This window comes from Polypterus senegalus, chromosome 9, assembly GCF_016835505.1.
Source record: "Polypterus senegalus isolate Bchr_013 chromosome 9, ASM1683550v1, whole genome shotgun sequence".
Taxonomy (NCBI): Eukaryota; Metazoa; Chordata; class Cladistia; order Polypteriformes; family Polypteridae; genus Polypterus; species Polypterus senegalus.
Window position 1 is genome coordinate 126,827,147 of NC_053162.1, and position 19,054 is coordinate 126,846,200.

General features: G+C 38.3%; 1 protein-coding gene across 2 annotated transcripts in view; it reads left to right on the top strand.

The window, feature by feature from the left end:
• Nucleotides 1-11,830, top strand: part of usp5 (ubiquitin specific peptidase 5 (isopeptidase T)) — a 67,125-nt gene extending 55,295 nt beyond the window's left edge. For both annotated transcript variants that reach the window (XM_039763793.1, XM_039763794.1), the window contains exons 18-20: nucleotides 4,925-5,069; nucleotides 5,246-5,330; nucleotides 11,267-11,830. In XM_039763793.1, the coding sequence (XP_039619727.1) occupies nucleotides 4,925-5,069; nucleotides 5,246-5,330; nucleotides 11,267-11,360 (324 nt within the window). In that variant the 3' untranslated portion in view covers nucleotides 11,361-11,830. The remainder of the gene's footprint in view (nucleotides 1-4,924; nucleotides 5,070-5,245; nucleotides 5,331-11,266) is intronic.
• Nucleotides 11,831-19,054: the final 7,224 nt, after the last annotated feature.

The window sequence follows — 19,054 nt, forward strand, 5'->3', positions numbered from 1 at the left end:
GCATGGGTTATTTTTAGGTATGCTGGTTTATTCCCCTCTCTTTGTGATATACAGTGGTGTGAAAAACTATTTGCCCCCTTCCTGATTTCTTATTCTTTTGCATGTTTGTCACACAAAATGTTTCTGATCATCAAACACATTTAACCATTAGTCAAATATAACACAAGTAAACACAAAATGCAGTTTTTAAATGATGGTTTTTATTATTTAGGGAGAAAAAATAATCCAAACCTACATGGCCCTGTGTGAAAAAGTAATTGCCCCCTGAACCTAATAACTGGTTGGGCCACCCTTAGCAGCAATAACTGCAATCAAGCGTTTGCGATAACTAACTTGCAATGAGTCTTTTACAGCGCTCTGGAGGAATTTTGTCCCACTCATCTTTGCAGAATTGTTGTACTTCAGCTTTATTTGAGGGTTTTCTAGCATGAACCGCCTTTTTAAGGTCATGCCATAGCATCTCAATTGGATTCAGGTCAGGACTTTGACTAGGCCACTCCAAAGTCTTCATTTTGTTTTTCTTCAGCCATTGAGAGTTGGATTTGCTGGTGTGTTTTGGGTCATTGTCCTGTTGCAGCACCCAAGATCGCTTCAGCTTGAGTTGACGAACAGATGGCCGGACATTCTCCTTCAGGATTTTTTGGTAGACAGTAGAATTCATGGTTCCATCTATCACAGCAAGCCTTCCAGGTCCTGAAGCAGCAAAACAACCCCAGACCATCACACTACCACCACCATATTTTACTGTTGGTATGATGTTCTTTTTCTGAAATGCTGTGTTCCTTTTACGCCAGATGTAACGGGACATTTGCCTTCCAAAAAGTTCTACTTTTGTCTCATCAGTCCACAAGGTATTTTCTCAAAAGTCTTGGCGATCATTGAGATGTTTCTTAGCAAAATTGAGACGAGCCCTAATGTTCTTTTTGCTTAACAGTGGTTTGCGTCTTGGAAATCTGCCATGCAGGCTGTTTTTGCCCAGTCTCTTTCTTATGATGGAGTCGTGAACACTGACCTTAATTGAGGCAAGTGAGGCCTGCAGTTCTTTAGACGTTGTCCTGGGGTCTTTTGTGACCTCTCGGATGAGTCGTCTCTGCGCTCTTGGGGTAATTTTGGTCGGCCGGCCACTCCTGGGAAGGTTCACCACTGTTCCATGTTTTTGCCATTTGTGGATAATGGCTCTCACTGTGGTTCGCTGGAGTCCCAAAGCTTTAGAAATGGCTTTAATACCTTTACCAGACTGATAGATCTCAATTACTTCTGTTCTCATTTGTTCCTGAATTTCTTTGGATCTTGGCATGATGTCTAGCTTTTGAGGTGGTTTTGGTCTACTTCTCTGTGTCAGGCAGCTCCTATTTAAGTGATTTCTTGATTGAAACAGGTGTGGCAGTAATCAGGCCTGGGGGTGGCTACAGAAATTGAACTCAGGTGTGATACACCACAGTTAGGTTATTTTTTAACAAGGGGGCAATTACTTTTTCACACAGGGCCATGTATGTTTGGATTTTTTTTCTCCCTAAATAATAAAACCATCATTTAAAAACTGCATTTTGTGTTTACTTGTGTTATATTTGACTAATGGTTAAATGTGTTTGATGATCAGAAACATTTTGTGTGACAAACATGCAAAAGAATAAGAAATCAGGAAGGGGGCAAATAGTTTTTCACACCACTGTACATGGTAGGTCGCTGGTGACTATACTTGTATATTAGTACTGCATCCCATCTAGGAACAGCTTGTGTCTTGTATCCAGGGCTAGGCTATAACTACCCTTCGACCTACAATTGAGTATGTGAGCTTATAAATAGGAGAAAAGGAAATTTGAAAGATTTATTTTAAATGATAAAAACCATGTGGTTAAGAGCATAAAGTGGTGTGTACTATGTGTTTCTGTCATTCATGCATGAGAGGTTTTGGGTTTTTTTTTTCAGCTGGGTAGAGCCTGAATACTAATAATAAAGTTTATCACAGAAATGACCAAGATGGACTTTTTTTCCTTCATGCCACTCTGCTTTTTTTATGGTCACCGGAATGAATCAATGACAAGCATTTGGAATTTTTTTTTTTTAATGTCATTTGTTTATATAGATAACATTCTCATACACGTCGGACTCCAGTCCTTTGAGAATGACCGCAGAGCCACTCATTTGTTTACCCTGAATGCTCAGTTGGGCAATTAGTTAGTGCTATGGTCTCTAGACACTGAAGAATCCCTTTATAATGACACATGAATGCCATGTAAACAATTCATCAATGTTTTTAAAATATTTTTATTGGTTTTGTTTCAAGAAAGTAACATTCTGTATAGTCAAGGCAAACCAAAATTTAACCCCCACCCAAAAGAGAGAGGAAAGCCAATAACCAGAGCAATTCTTTAAAAGCAGCAAAAAAGGAATAGTATCCTTTTCCCCAATATAGGTGCTTATTCTAATATGTTATTTATTAGATCCTGCCATTTTAAAAAGTTTTGAACAGATCCTCTAAGTGAGAATTTGTTTCCAATTTCTAATAACACAAGTTACCCACTGACTTAAAACAGGTGAGTTGGGATTCTTCCAGTTGAGCAAGATAAGTCTACCTGCTACTGGTGAGGTAAAGGCAATTACAGTTTGTTTGTCCTGTTCCTCTTTAAGCCCATCCAAACACAGCTGTTAATAGGTAAGGAATGATTGTGACACCAAGGCTGTCTGAGAGGCATTCAAAGATTTTTTTCCAATGTTATGTTCATTTGGCATACACTCAAAACATTTGGCGCAGCAAGGCTGGTGCTAGACTGCAACATTCACAGGTTGAATGTAGCCCTGGATAAATTTTTTAGCAACAAGATAAATATGCGTAGTAAAAGATTTTAAGTTAAATAATTGAATGCTCTGTGTGTGGCCACCTTCCACTCCTTTTCTTAAATATTAGTTGAAAGGTCTTTACCCCAATGTACACTGGGATTATTGAAAGGAGAGGACTTTAAAATGTTGTATATATTATGGTATATATTATATAATAGGTGGGAGTGAGGAAAATCGGGCAGGTTCTATTTAGCAAAGTTTCTGATTTGAAAGTAGTAGAAAAGTTGTGTTGATAGGAAGTTATATTTGAAGCGTAATTGTTCATAGGATGCAAAGACATTATGTATATACAAATCAAATGTTTTAATCCTGGACATATTCCAAACAATTAAATACTGTTTAGGTTTGAGAGAGTAGAAAAAGGTGATTATCATGTAGAGGTGCAAGAGATAAAAGCTTCTCTTTCTTGAAGTGCTTATTACATTCGTTCCATATTCTGAGTGATTGAAGAACAATGGAATTATTAGTATATTGATGATAATTTGTACTTCTGCTTCAGATCATTGTAGAGTCACCATTTGGATGTATGGATACCACGAATTCCAAATAAATAAAGTTATGATTGAATCTAATTTCTTAAATAAACTATTTGTTAATGTATATGGGGATACTTTGAAATAGAAAAAGAAGCTTGGGAAGGATGTTCATCTTGAGAGTGTTGATTCTCCCCACTAATGTGAGATGGAGGGTAGACATCTTGTTTAATTTTTTCAATGTAGAAAGTAAAATTTTGTTGAAAAAGAGCTTTATATTTACTTGTGATGTTTACCCCTAGGTATTAAAACTGATCTGCTGAGATAAATGGGAAGGTGTTCTGTCCAGAATAGTCCTTCAATTCTGATGTTGCTTCTTCTAAATCTATCTTCTAGCTCAACTAGTTTGCCACTGAGCACTTTCCAATCTGATTTTGCAGTCAATGCTTTGTGACCAGTATTTTTTTCATTTGACTTCAAACTTGTGAAAAGAGGGCATTTTTCTAAATTGTTCTGCTAGTTCTCTGAGCAAGTAATACATATATTGTGGGTGATCTTTTCTGCTTATCCTGGTATAATGAATATATTCATCCATTTGTCTGTTTTAATACCTATTTAAGGATAGGTGTCGACTTATGTCTACACATATGGTTGAGGCGGGTGTCAACCATTAGTCAACATACAGGGGTAGAGGGTGGTAATGAGCTGTAAACATTGACAAAACATGCTGCTATGTTTATAGTTTGACTCTCTTTGCTAGCAATATGCTGCTTGCAGAATGTGTTACACTGGTGCTGCTGTTTCTCGCCTCTGTTGCTGCATACTATGACCGCTGCCACCAGCCACAGGCAGCTGTGGCTGTCTGGCTTCGCAAAGACAGCTGACGATGGTTAGCTTCGCAAATACTGCTGCCCATGGCTGCACAAAAACAGCTGCCCACGTGTATGTGAAGTGACAAACACAGTGACATTTGTCATAAATATTTTATGTTGACTTGTGTAAAACCATTGCTTTGCATGCTTTTCAGAAAACCGAGTTTTTTTTTTTTTTGGATAAAAATATTCAGCCTTGGGCCAAAATTGAAAAAATTTAATTAGCCCTCGAAGTGTTAATGATCAAAGACCTGATGCCTGTCCAAGTATGACTGGAGTATGGCAGAAACTAAATCTAGTTGTGCCATTGATCAGTCACAGAGGACATTCATGCTCATACCTGCACTTGCAAAAACAGAGATAATTTAGAGTATCTCTTAAATGTAATGCAATAGCCTTAGTATAGTGGAGAAAAAAAAATTGAATTTTCTCTTTACCTAACAAACAAGCCTTTGGGATATGCAAGAGAACCTGGGGAAATAAAATCAAATAGACAAGAAGATAATGTGTAAAGTACACGTAACTAGAGTGTCGGCCAGGATTTTAATCAAGTCTCCAGGAGCCGTGAGGCTGCAGGGCAAATTACAGTGCTATCTTCCCACCCATACTTTATATAACAATGGTCCCAAAATATTGGCTTTTTATTTATTTGTCCTTAGAGACAAATGTAGAAACTGATTAGCTTCAAATATTTTATGCAATTGATTTTTATTTCTTAATTAATCTGTTTACACTTAGAACAATTCTTTGGATCGAGCAGTTGACTGGATTTTCAGCCATATTGATGATTTAGATGCTATGGACATCTCAGAAGGTCGATCTGCCGCAGAGTCAGTTTCTGAGTCTGTGCCTGTAGGACCACGTGTGCGGGATGGGCCTGGCAGTGAGTGTGCTTTTATCTTCTTTATCCATATCTGCAAAATGTGTCTTTTGGCCACAATTGAACTGAATATAGTGAATAGTAAAAATTAATTTGTAATATTTATTGTGCCTGCAAGTCTGTGATAATTTTAATGTATTGCTTAATTGACTAAATGCCACTTGTCCCTTTGTTTTCAGGGTATGAACTCTTTGCCTTCATAAGCCATATGGGCACATCCACAATGTGTGGTCACTACGTCTGCCATATCCGCAAGGATGGGAGGTGAGTGGAGATGTGCAATGTTTTTCAATGTTGGTCAAATAAAAGTAGACCACCCAATGTTTAAAAACTACTTTGAAAAGCCCAAGTATGTATCAAAATGTAAAACGTTTGTCTGTTTGTACAATTTAACCAATGTCAACTTGTTTTTATTAATTAGTTGTTCTCTTTAAATCAAAAACAAACGGGGGAAATAACAATTAACAATCATCAGATATAAAGAACCCAGCCTACCCTGTTCCAGTCATCAGAGAATAGGAATACAGTTGAACCTCGGGTCACAAACGTCTCGGAACACGTACAAATTGGGTTACGACCAAAAAGTTTGCCTAACTTTTGCATCTGTTCACGACCACACACTCGAGTGACGAACAAGCCAGTTTCCCTTCCAGTTCGTATGTGCAAGTGATTTCCGCATGTGTTCAGTCTCTCCCTGTGCATTCGCTGTGAACTCTTTGTGCTCTATTTCGTTTCCTTTCCGGTTCGTACGCGCCGGTGATTTACGCACATGTTCAGTCTCTCCCTGTACAATACATTGTTCTCAGTCAGACGTGCATCGCGCAGAGGGACTTTACCTCAAAACTGTAATCTCCTCTTCTCCCAGTTCCTCCTCAATTCCTTCATGCCAGAACTCGACTCATGCAAGGTTAGTTTTTTCGGTTGTTTATGGTTAGTTGTTGTATAAGTTAAGGATTTTTCAAATGTTAATTTTTTCCCTGTGCTTAAAAAAAGTGTTTACAGCGAGCGGTTTATAAGGCTATAGCATAAACTCTTGCAATGTTAGTTTTCTCTGTTCAAGGTTTACTCAGTGTTATTCAATGTTTTTACATTTAGTTTACTATTACACTGTGCATTCTATGATATAATTAACTATTTTTGTGCTTAAAAATCTTTAAAAAAAATATATATATAGTTTGTACGGTCCAGAATAGATTAATTGTATTTGCATACAATCCTATGGGGGAAATTACTTTCAGGTCACGACCAAATTGGGTTACGACCAGAGTTTTGGAACGAATTACGGTCGTGACCCGAGGTTCCACTGTAGTTAAGAGATCATAATAAGGCCACTACATAAAAAGAAAAAAGCAATAGTTATTCAGTTAAACGCCTTGAGCATGTGAAAGACACTACATAAATAAAACATATTATTATTATTATTATTTATTATTATTATTAGGGTGCTACAGTAAACCAGGTGTGACAAGTAACTGATTTTGGAGCACAGCAAACCCCTGACACAAACACCATGACACAAGACTTGGTATAATAAAAAGGTTTATGTAAACCAAATACCTTACAAAGGCTTTGCAGGACACCGCAATAACAGTTTCTTTTTTTTTTCTTTCTTTTCATTCCTTCTGTCAAGCTTCTTCCAGCTGGCTCTGACTTCCTTGGCTGAGTTTGAGCGGCATCTTTTATGTATGACCCAGAAGTATTTCCAGTGCTAGAGCATAGCCCGTTGGAAACAATTCTGGGTCAAACGAAGTCCTTTAAATTGGGGACTCTGAATCCTGGGTCGCCCCCATGGCACCCAACAAGGCTGCTCCATGGGACTACAGATCCCTGCACGCCCTGTGGGTGTCTGTGTGGTGATCACTACCCAGGTATGCTACTTTTTTGCATATTGAGTAAGAAAGTATTCCAGAGTGCTCAATTTCCCTATACTGTTCATTGCACTGGCCTCTCACCTGGGCTGGGATCCTTGTTCAATCTTGGTTGGGATGCCAGTCCATGTGTTCTGTCTGATTACACAAGATATAAACAGCTGTGCATCAGAATTCCATGTGTCAATTGAATTGCTACAGCCAACCATACTGCAAATAATTCAAGCTGGATAAACTTTTTAGAAAAAAGACTGACAATTGTCCACAATAATACACTCTAGATACCTTCATGTAGGTGGCAAGAATTAATTTAGTTTCTAGAGTACCAAGACGGATAATTTATGTTGATGAGTTATAAACGGTACCTTGTAGAGGTCTAAAAGAAAGATATGAAGCAAAATAGAAATATTTGAAGAAAGAAAAAAAGTAATAGACTATATACAGGTGTCTAAAAAAGAAAGAAATGGGAGGGCAGTACCGGAACATGTAAAGAAAAGTTCTGGGTAAACCATGGGGACATAATTGAGAAAATGGATCAGGGTGAGGCTCATCAGGTTACTCTTATGGGGGAATAAGATAAAGCCCATGCAGAAATCTGAATTGATTACAAAAACAAAATAAATAGTGTATGTAAAACTTTTTTAAAAACATCTTTAACTGCCATATGTGACATTTGCTCACTTAGTCAAATACCATGATAACTTCAGTGTGACAATGCAGAATTTGTTGTTTACTGTTTAAAAAAAAAAAAAAGTCTTCAGTGGTTTGCAGGATTAAATCAAATTCCTCATACAGGAACTTCAAATGAAATACAAATATTCATACAACTTCCATTTTAACTTCCAGCCATGCATGAAATTCCTGTGTCTCCGTATACTACCCTGAAAAACCTAAAGCAGCTGCAAATTGAGAAAGGTACCAAATGACTGCTGTATAAAGTGCAACACTTGATACATTCACAAGTATTATATCTTGTTTTAAGTATCAGAAACTCCTCTAAGTACACTGTGGTTCCTGAATTGCAGGCATACTTGAATGAAACCTTCAAAGATAGAAAAAGGAAAACATTTTACAGTGAGATGAATGTTTCTTTATTCCCTTACTTGGCTGAAATAACTTTTTCTTAATGTAAAAAAAGCTCCTTTCAACTGTGACAATTGAATGAAAAAATACATGCTGCTTTGAAGGTCCCAATGAGCACAGTGGCCTCCATCATCCGTAATTGGAAGAAGTTCGAAACCACCAGGACTCTTCCTAGAGCTGGCTGGCAATTTAAACTGAGCGATCGGGGGAGAAGGGCCTTAGTCAGGGAGGTGACCAAGAACCCGATGGTCACTCTGTCAGAGCTCCAGAGGTCCTCTCTGGAGAGAGGAGAACCTTCCAGAAGGACAACCATCTCCGCAGCAATCCACCAATCAGGCCTGTATGGTAAAGTGGCCAGACGGAAGCCACTCCTTAGTAAAAGGCACATGGCAGCCCACCTGGAGTTTGCCAAAAGGCACCTGAAGGACACTCAGCCCATGAGAAACAAAATTCTCTGGTCTGATGAGACAAAGATTGAACTCTTTGGTGTGAATGCCAGGCATCACGTATGGAGGAAACCAGGCACAGCTCATCACCAGGCCAATACCATCCCTACAGTGAAGCATGGTGGTGGCAGCATCATGCTGTGGGGATATCTTTCATCAGCAGGAACTGGGAGACTAGTCAGGATAAAGGGAAAGATGACTGCAGCAATGTACAGAGACATCTTGGATGAAAACCTGCTCCAGAGCACTCTTGACCTCAGACTGGGGCAACGGTTCGTCTTTCAGCAAGACAACGACCCTAAGCACACAGCCAAGATATCAAAGGAGTGCCTTCAGGACAACTCTGTGAATGTCCTTGAGTGGCCCAGCCAGAGCCCAGACTTGAATCTGATTGAACATCTCTGGAGAGATCTTAAAATGGCTGTGCACCTCTGGATTGTTGACTCCAGGAGGAAACACATGACACATCACTTATAATCCATGGCAGTGCTGTGGAGTCAGGAAGAAGCACCATGTTCCTGTGGGTGCACGTCACAGATGACCCAACATGGACTACAAACCCCGTCTCTCCTACCCCCCTGCCCCCCTTTCTTTCCACACAACATTCTACAGAGGTGCTATAGAGAGTGTATTTACCAGCAGCCTAACACTCTCTTGTAAAGTATCTGTACTGTTCCGGATCAGAATTCCCTCTAGAGGGTGGCGAGAACGGCACAGAAAATCTATACAAGATCTGTACTTGTCGTGCTGCCTTAGGAGAGCCACCAAAATAGTCAGAGACCCCTCCCACACAGCCCATGGACTGTTCAAACTTTTGCCCTCTGGCAAATGCTACCGCAGTATGTGATGCAAGACTGCCAAACTCAGTAGGAATTTCTTCCCTCAGGCCATCAGGCTGCACTGCTCTGCTCCCTCTAACAAAAAACAACCTGATGACCTATTGGGACTTTTAAATTCCTGAACACACACACACAGAATTTCATCTTTCTTAAAATGCTGTGATCTTTGTGCATTATGCTATTTTTTTTTTTTGTCACTTCAACAATTTAAAGCTATTCACTAATGTGTCTATTGGATTATACATACATTCTGTCTGTTTATGCTGTCTATTGTGTCTGTCTGTTGTTGTATAACGTTCACTTGTCTTTATGCTCGTGTTCATAGTTTGGAGAAACACAATTTCGTTCAGCTGTGCATTCTTTGTAGTATAGTATGAATGACAATAAAGAAAATCCAAAAGTCCAAATAGAAGATTATGAATGATTTTAGCAAAGCAGTATAAATCAAATTAATTAATTAAAATTTAAAAAACTGAGAAATACAACATGCACGGTCTTGCTTGTTTCTTACACTCCTTGATTAATCTTTCTTTATATATTATATCAGATGTTCTCAACATATTAATCATGAACATCCAGAATTTTTCACATTAAAAATAAGTTTGTGTCATGAAAACATTTTGTTATACTGCATGAAGTGACAATTTACATCTTTCTTTACTTGTATACAACAACAACATTAACAACTTATTTAGGTAGCACGCTTTCAAATATAAAAGAATCTCAAAGTGCTCTAAAAGAATAATAGCTGAGCAGAATTTTGTAACAAAGTAAAGAACAGTTATTTATAACTGTAGAGAATCATTATTTCCACCTGAACAACAAAAATTATGACCAGGAAGGACATGAAAATAAAATCCCGAGTTGGTTGAATGTTAGAGAAAATAAACATTGTGGAGTGTTAGGTGGATTGGCGATTCTAAATTGTCCCTAGTGTGTGTGGGTGTGCGTGTGTGTGTGTCCTGCGGTGGGTTGGATTGATTCCTGCCTTGCGCCGTGTGTTGGCTGGGATTGGCTCCTGCAGACCCCCATGACCCTGTAGTTCAGATTCAGTGGGTTGGAAAATGAAGGGATGGATGGGCCTAAGGCCAAAAGTCCACCCAGCCTCCTCTGGGCATTCTACAGTCCATGAAAGTGTCATCATTTTACTGATGCATATTCTAGGAGTACGCCTTATCCTTAAGTTTTGTAAACATCCTTTTTAGAAATGTCATCACAGCTTTATGTATTGGAGGGTAATTTTCAGTCCTACTAGCTTTGGTGTCCTACTAGCTGGTTGTTCAGTCCAGGTATCGCTTTTACATATACATTATAGGAAAAATTTTGCTGTGATCTCTTTGATTATTTAAGTTCAAATTAAATGTTGGTGTGTAATAAACATAGGATTGGAAATATTTGTTTGCTTCTCATGTGAGATACATATTAGGTATGGTTTATAATTCATCATCTACATCCAGTGCTGTGCCCCTGGCTTTTGCTGTTACCCTCATAAAAGGGTCAGGATGTTAAGACCATAAAATTCAGATTTATTCCACTCTATCCCTAGAAACCTGTAAGACATTCTCGGCCTTTTTGCTTCTCAAGTCTTGACACCTTTCTGTAGCTATCTCAAACCCTCTTTAATACCCGTTCTCCAAATCTTCAAGATGCACCTTTTTTGCATTACATTTCATTAGTGCTTTATTGGTTATCTATGGCATAAATTAGAATTTTCCTTTTTTGATGCAGTACTTTGTGAACTTCAATATGAGTATTATTATGCCATATGCATTATTTTGTTATAGAAATTTTGGAATTTTCTTTTTGTATGAGATCAAAAAACAAGCTTATTTGTTATGCAGGGTACTAATGTAGTGTCTGTGATTTTAAAAAGCATATATTTTCTGAACCATGTCTTCCAGTTACATCATTAAAATAACTTGAAAATCAGTCCATTACTAATTAACTTTTTGTTTCTGTTTTAGATGGGTGATTTTCAATGACCAGAAAGTTTGTGCCTCTGAAAAACCCCCCAAAGATTTGGGCTACATTTATTTCTACCAAAGAATTAACAGCTAGGAAGAAGGGTTACGGATTGGGGCAATCACTTTCGCAAGTTTGTGAGAGGTGGGAGACCAGCCACCTGCACCATAGCTGGCTTGATGAAAAATATCTATGCTATGTTGTGTCTTCGGAGAAAGTGATTTTTCTCTGTAAGGTAGCAGGATTGGGACACATTTCATTGGAAAATAAATTGTATAGCTGCTATGTTGAAATAGATTGTGACAAATGCAGCAGTGCTGTCAATGTATTTGCACAAACATAAATACTTGTGTTTGCTGACTTGCTTTTTATGAATGGTGTATAAACAAGGCTGCTTACCCATATTTCCCCAAAGGCTCACCGAGTTTGACCACTGCTGAGAATGTCGACAGTGTTCAAGCCCCAGCAATGTCATCATTAACAATCAAATAGAAATGTTTTCTAAATATGGATGTTTTTTGGTGGAAGACTGAAAAACCTAAAATAAAATACACTGCTCAAACAGGTATTGTATGTGTTCCTTCTGGAGGGGTTGGTACATAAATGCTGTCGCTTTAGTTACTTTACAGTACACATTCTGAACAGGATAAGATGTGGTGGCATTTAATCCATACAGGATCTCCGTATAAATACTTGGGGTCCAAACCACAGTATGTGTTCTTCAATAGAACTGAATCAGACCAGTCCGATGTAATGATGTTGTCATAATTAAGAGTCCAAGACATTACAAAGGTTTGGAGCAGCCATCCGTATATTGTTTTTCCCAGTTGCAAAAGGTTTTTTTGTATCAAAAGCATGATGTGCATATCACAGAGTCCAAAACAGAACTGACTATTGTAGCCCAAGATGGAGGCTTTAAAGGTCTGGAGAGGAAATGATGTCATCAGAATGGCCGGCTTCGGAAGTGACGTCAGCAAAGGGGACGGCTTCGGAAGTGACGTCTTCTGAGGTGCCGGAACCTTGCAGGATTTCCCAGGAAAGGTCTGTAGGGAACTGAGAGACAGTCCGCGCACTCCGCTGCCCCCCTGTCAGATGTTTTATTACACTTACTCAGACCCTTTAGCTGCCTCCTACTGTCATTGTCACTAATGTGACAATGTTTTATCTGTAAATTTTATTGGGAGTTTTGTTGCAGTATTCCCAACAAGCTACCACTGCCAGACAGCAAATGTATACATTGACTGAGTGAATAATTGACTATTATATCCTGTTTAACGTATTGCTATATGTTTTATTTATTTCTTTTATGAAACCATTTCAACCATTTATGTAAATGCTACTTTTAACAAGCACTTAAAGAAATGTGAATGTGTAGCAAGATGCTTCTGTTTCTAACATAACATTATAAACTATTAGGTCTGCTGTTGAAAAATTACATTTTTTAAATTAAAATTAACTGCATATTAATTGCAATTTATCATATTTTCTTCAAGCTTATTAATATTTTTCTATAAAGTAGAAATAGCACAGTGATTATTTTCTAATTTAAAACAGTTTAAATATTCACTTGCCTATATATATATTAAATAATTCTAGTTACTTTACTGGCGGCACGGTGGTGCAGTGGTAACGCTGCTGCCTCGCAGTTAGGAGACCTGGGTTCGCTTCCCGGGTCCTCCCTGCACGCACGGAATTTGCATGTTCTCCCCGTGTCTGTGTGGTTTTCATCCCACAGTCCAAAGACATGCAGGTTAGGTGCATTGGTGATTCTAAATTGTCCCTAGTGTGTGCTTGGTGTGTGGGTGTGCGCCCTGCGGTGGGCTGGCATCCTGGCTGGCTCCAGCAGACTTCCGTGACCCTGTAGTTTAGGATATAGCGGGTTGGACGATGGATGGATAGTTACTTTACTGAACAGTTTTGAGGAACAGAAACAATACCCAACATTAGTGGGTGGGTTAGCACCTGTGTATATGGAGATGCTGGTGAGGTGCAATGCTCCTTCTCACCCACTTAGCTCTGTCAGTGAACAGCATCTGATGATGCCACCTCAGCAAGGTATCAAACTTCAGTTCGGAATCTTTTCATATGTAGACCTTTGTTAGTGGAACAAGCTGACCACCTCCAAGAAAACTGCCAATTTCCTCAATGTGTTTAAGAAGCAATTGAAAACTCCACTGTTCTGTGAGTATCTGTCAAATCGTTAAGGCATGTTATTTGCTCTTCGAAGATCTGTTCTTTTGTTAAATGGTAATTTTTTGTTATGCCAGCTTTATAGCTCTTCACTTGTGGTGAACAAGTTTTATAACTGCCCTGCTACACTTGTTCAGAATAGCACCAAAATGTTTTTTACTCAGTTTAGTTGACCTCCTTTGTAAGTCAATTTGTAAGAAAATATCTGCTCAGAAAATAAATGTCAATATAAAATAAGTCTTAAAATGAAAATATTTGCTCATAAAATAAGTGTAAATATAAAATTATCTTAACCTAGGGCCCAAATGGATGGAAACATTAGTATGATCAATTAGCAATTATTCTTGCCTAGTTTTATTGGTTACAGTATAATATAGGGTAATGTAGACTACAGTAGGCAGCAAACCATTCATCAAACAACAACATCCCACGTCTGCTTTGGGAGAAGTGTGAGTGCGGTATAAGGAATCAATTGATTGCACTCTGCGTCATCTGCTCCGAGATGGGTAGCAGCTGCACTGTGCTGTTTCAGGTCAGATATCTTTCCATGGGTAACCGAAAAATCTTGATGGCAAGTGTATTCATTGCCAGGGACAGGGTGACCCACTGACATTCTGTCTCCCACACCTATCCACAATGGCCTCTTACATTTTCACAGGCGGTGTTGCTTGAGCAGACGTCACTGCACATAGCATCTTGTTCTGGATGTCCCGCCTATACTGCTTGATGTTACTATTTGTTTTTGTTTTTTTTCTTTTTTAAACCATTAATGTGCGAAATGCATCATAATGGCAAGGATGATGCCACACTCAATTTCACTCAGCACACAGTGCTTAGTGCATCACGAAAATGAAACTCATTCATTCCATTTGTATAACTGTTTTGATTTTAATTGATCTTATCTTATTCTCTGCACTTTGAAGAACTAGTGTTTAGATGAAACAATGTGTACAAAAAAGTGAGTCAAATTGTGTCCTTTATTAGATCAGTATGGTATGCAGCCTTTGTACAGGGGGCAGCCCTACTTGTGCGTGGATGAAGGTGATGATCAAGGGCTGGTGACTCTCTACTACTATTAATAGACTTGGACTTAGCCACTGCCTCATTAGCATCATGTAAAGTGTGGTCAAATCAACTAGATTATATTAATGCATTTAGGAGTTGCATTAAAAAAATTAATTGCAGAATGCATTAATCACATGCATTAACAATGATTAATCGGTAGCTCTAAAAATTATGCTTAATCCATTTTAGAGTGGAGATGGGCAGATCCCAGAAACATCTGGTGGAAAGCTAGAACCAACCTATGACAGGCTTCAGTCAGTTGCAGCTGAAGGACTCATACATGTGTCGGAGCCCACAATTGCCCTATTGAAGGGAAACCATAAATACCTGGAGCATGCATGCAGACTCCACACCAACAACAGCTTTAAATGGCATTGAATCCAGTCCAAAACCAGTGCATCTATGCTCATTGCTGCACTACCATGCTGCTGGCTTGTGTTTCAGGTAAATGGAGCTGAAAAGTATCCCTGATCAGCATGTCAAACTGTATAAGAGAATTAAGTTTTCATTTAAACATGAATGTGAGTTTTTATCATGGAAAGGTTTTTGGGCACAACTCTCCTCATAACATAAATTCCTTTTACCAATTGCAGAGATATTTTTTTAGTGGAGGCCCACAGTGTAACATTTAATTTTCTGTCACAACTCTGACTATTTCCAAGACTTACCAACCTTTGGGGGAGTACAGTTCACAGTTGCTTACACTTCCATCCAGAACTACGGGCCACTACCTTTGGACTTCACCTGGGTATGACTGTAACCGTATCCTTCCCATTGGGATGTGTGCCGTCTCCCTCACCCCGGTTGACCAAGCTGATAAAGAAACTTGGTTTTCAGCCCCCAGTGGTAAAATAGAGCAAATATGCAGGCAGGAAAGCAGGCTTTAATAATTTTTAAACTTTAAGCATCATTAAAATTGATAGTGCCATAAAGAAGAGCAAAACAATAGTGGGAACACCTTACAACTTGGTACTGCTAGATATTTAGTCCCATTTCTTGCATTGCTTGAAGTATTAACAGTAATTCAGAGTATTCTTGGATTCACGCATCCTCCTTTCCCTTTCTTCTCTCATTCTTTCTCCTTCCTTTTGTCTAATCCTCACCTCTGTTTATATTCTAATCAGCTCTTTTATTGACCTTATAAAGTGTTTGCCATTTTCCAAAGTTATTAAAACTAAAATCACAATTCCAAAATCGGCTGCTGTAGCTCATGATTCTGACATCATAAATGGAGGCGTAAGCACAGCATTTTTGCATAACGTACACAAGCATGCCAGGCTGTCTCTAACTTAGAGTCAACTTATGAGACCATGTGTGCATTATGGTAGCAGTTCTGCATTATACAGTTCTTGTGTTTTATCAACAGAAGCATACATAGCTGAGCAATGCCTTAGACTTACAATATAGCAGAGCTTATCACACTTTTTGCTTAAGCTGTCAGAATATTCACGTTAATTCTTAAGCAAACACAAAAGCATTAGCAGACAGTGTACACTTTTCAGTAGCCAAGTAACAAGCTGTTTTAGTACAACAGGCTGTTGCAGTGTAGAAAGGAATAAAGCATATTTGTCTACGTTTTTAAACATTGAAGAAAGATTCTTCTCTTTCCTCCCAGTTTGTGTGAATGTGAGTTCAGTCGGGGTGTACTGGAGTTTCATCTTACTGGTAAAAGTCTTTTTGTAGGTCCTTAAATCACCAGAATTCTTTCTCAATTATGGTTTATTGTGAACTGACATATAAATGTATTTCCCATAAAAAGGTCCAGAACCTGTGCAGTGTTAATGATGCATATTTAGGATGTTACCAGTTTACTAAATTTAACAAAATTGTCATGTAAAGACAGGAACTAAACATAAACAGAGAAACCATAAATGTAAACATAAAAATACAATTTTTTAGAACATGAATAAACTGTATATTTGTTTATTCAGATGTAAATATTGAGCATTATATGAGAGAGGGTGAAGGAAACAATACATTCAGCAGGAATCCCAGAGACGGACTAATTTGGCTTGCTGCTGTTTGTTTGGTGATAACCAAGTAAGTATTAAATTAGTTTCATTGCAAGAAATTGTAGTATGTTCCAGCTGTCGATTTTAAGAAAGTATCACAAATGGGATAAGACAAGGGTGTAGTTACACTCAAACTGTAAGTGTGACTTTACAAGAGTAGCTAAGCTAAAGATGACATTCCATCACCGTTTTAAAGATGGGCACTCCTTAACATCAGGACTTGTGTTGATTCTCCCCATCTTCTCTTTAGCTTTAGCCCTCCTTAGCACTCTCATTTCAGTCCTGTCCAGGTGATCCCTTCTCACTTTGTCATTGTTCATGTTTCCAAGCAATGCAGCAGATTTGGTCTTATTAAAATGCAGATTTTGGGTTGACTTCTTTTCATTTTTTTCCATACCACTCTTTCTTCTACATCTATTCCATACCCATCATTTTCCTCCATCTCTGACCCATGGTATAACTGAAGCTACTGCTGTGTTTTAGTTCTGTTATTCTTCTGCCATTGATCTTAGTTTATTCTGTAGTTTTAGCAAACACCATTACTTCAGTTTTAGTAGCATTTACTCTACCTTCAAACCTTTACATCTCAATAATTCTGCCACTGTACAGTTCTCAAGTGAAGTTCTGCCTCAAACCGCTGCAGTTATGGTGTCATATGTGTACTTTATGTCCTAAGGGAGGTCTTTCCTTACACTTGGCAAGTGACCTCCAACACCGTTATGAGAGTATGGAACTGAGCCAAGAGCTCCATTTGCACATCTGACTTGTGATTGTGATGCATTATAGTATATGGCTTTGATTCAACTGAATATTTCCTTCAGTTACACCCTTCTACCTCTAGCACCATAATATCACCTCCTGAAAAACCCAGTTATAAGGCTCTTTCTATTTCAATAAACTTCTTTCAATTGCTTACCATTGTTTTCTCATATAATTGCCTTGTGACAAAAGTGACGCCACAAATCAAACTATACACTTATAATTTTGGTGACTTTTCATAGTCTCTAGTCTATCAGTCCTCAGATTTGTAGCTTGTGCTTTATCACACGGTAGTTTTCTCAGTCTAGTATTTGTTATCATCTGTTTATAGATTATAGACTAAACAACTGCTTTCCCACTGCAGGAACTTTTTTCAGAAACCAGTGACTTTTTTTGAATTTAGGAACTTTTGCAGCATTCACGCTGCAGGAACTCTGGCGTTTTTAGTTTGTACTCTATAGAGTAAGTACTTTTTCTTCAACCAGAAACTATTGTGGGTGCGGCTCATGTAATGAAATGTGCTGATTGGTTGACCACAAGCACTGGCTATTTCTTACAAATCTGTTAGTAGTTTGGACTTTGGAGAGTTATCTGTGAAGACGGAGTGTTGCCCTTCGCACAGCATCACTCCATAGCCACCTCCCTGGAGCCCCATGCTATGCATCACATCGAAGGAATAATCTTCCCTGTGAAATCCCAAACAATGACATTAACTAATGCAAGAAAGGTCTTTGGATCCTTAGATATTACCCTGGAGTTCTTTGTGACCTCCTTCAAAAAGTACATCTTCTTCTTAGAGTGATCTTTATTGGTGGCCCACTCCTGACTCCTGAGGAGAGTAACAATGGTGCTGAATTTCCTCCATGTGTACACAGTCTGCCTGACAGTGGACAGGTGAAGTCCAAACTCTTTTGAAATAGTTTTGTAACATTTCCTTTTCGGTGAGTATCAAAAACGTTTTTTTCTGAGTTTCCAAGAAATCTCCTTTGATCGACACATGACACATTTCCACAAAGTGAAGATCAGACTCTCACTGAGAAGATCCAGATTTATCTTCTTTAAACCAGGCAGGGCCTCCCTCACGCACACACCCGATTGTCATCCCATTGACTGAAACACCTACCATTAGTTTCCCTTTCAAATGAACTGATACTCCTAAAGTTTCAAATACTTTTTCACACGCAAATATGTACCTTTGGATCATTTTCCTCATAAATAAATGAACAACTATAATGTTTTTGTGCCACTTGTTTAACTGAATTGTATTTATCTTGTGTTAGGACTTATGTTAAAATCTGATCATGTTTTAGTCATATTTATGCAGAAATACAGAAAATGCTGAAGTGTGCACAAACTTTGTAGCACCACTGTAAATCAGTAAAGGCAGAATGATTTGGTGCAGCAAATTGTGCTCACCATAAATCCATATAATTGTGTAAATGTGTTACATTTTTTAATATTAAGCAATTACAAATTTATCAAATACATATACACTCGATATGAGATGGCCGATCGGGGCACACTATTCAGACACAACAAAATGGTGTGAAATTATGTATAGTACGAGTCTATGGCTGAACGGTGGATATACCATATTATATACATATTACATGCCTCATAATTTAAGTTGCAGTGGAAAATACATCTGCTAAATAATAATACAGATTATAATCAATTTGTCATATAATTAGCAGCAAAAAAGACATTAGAGAATATTTATGGGTTAGATGCTAGTCATGTTTCTTCAGAATGATGTGTGCTGTT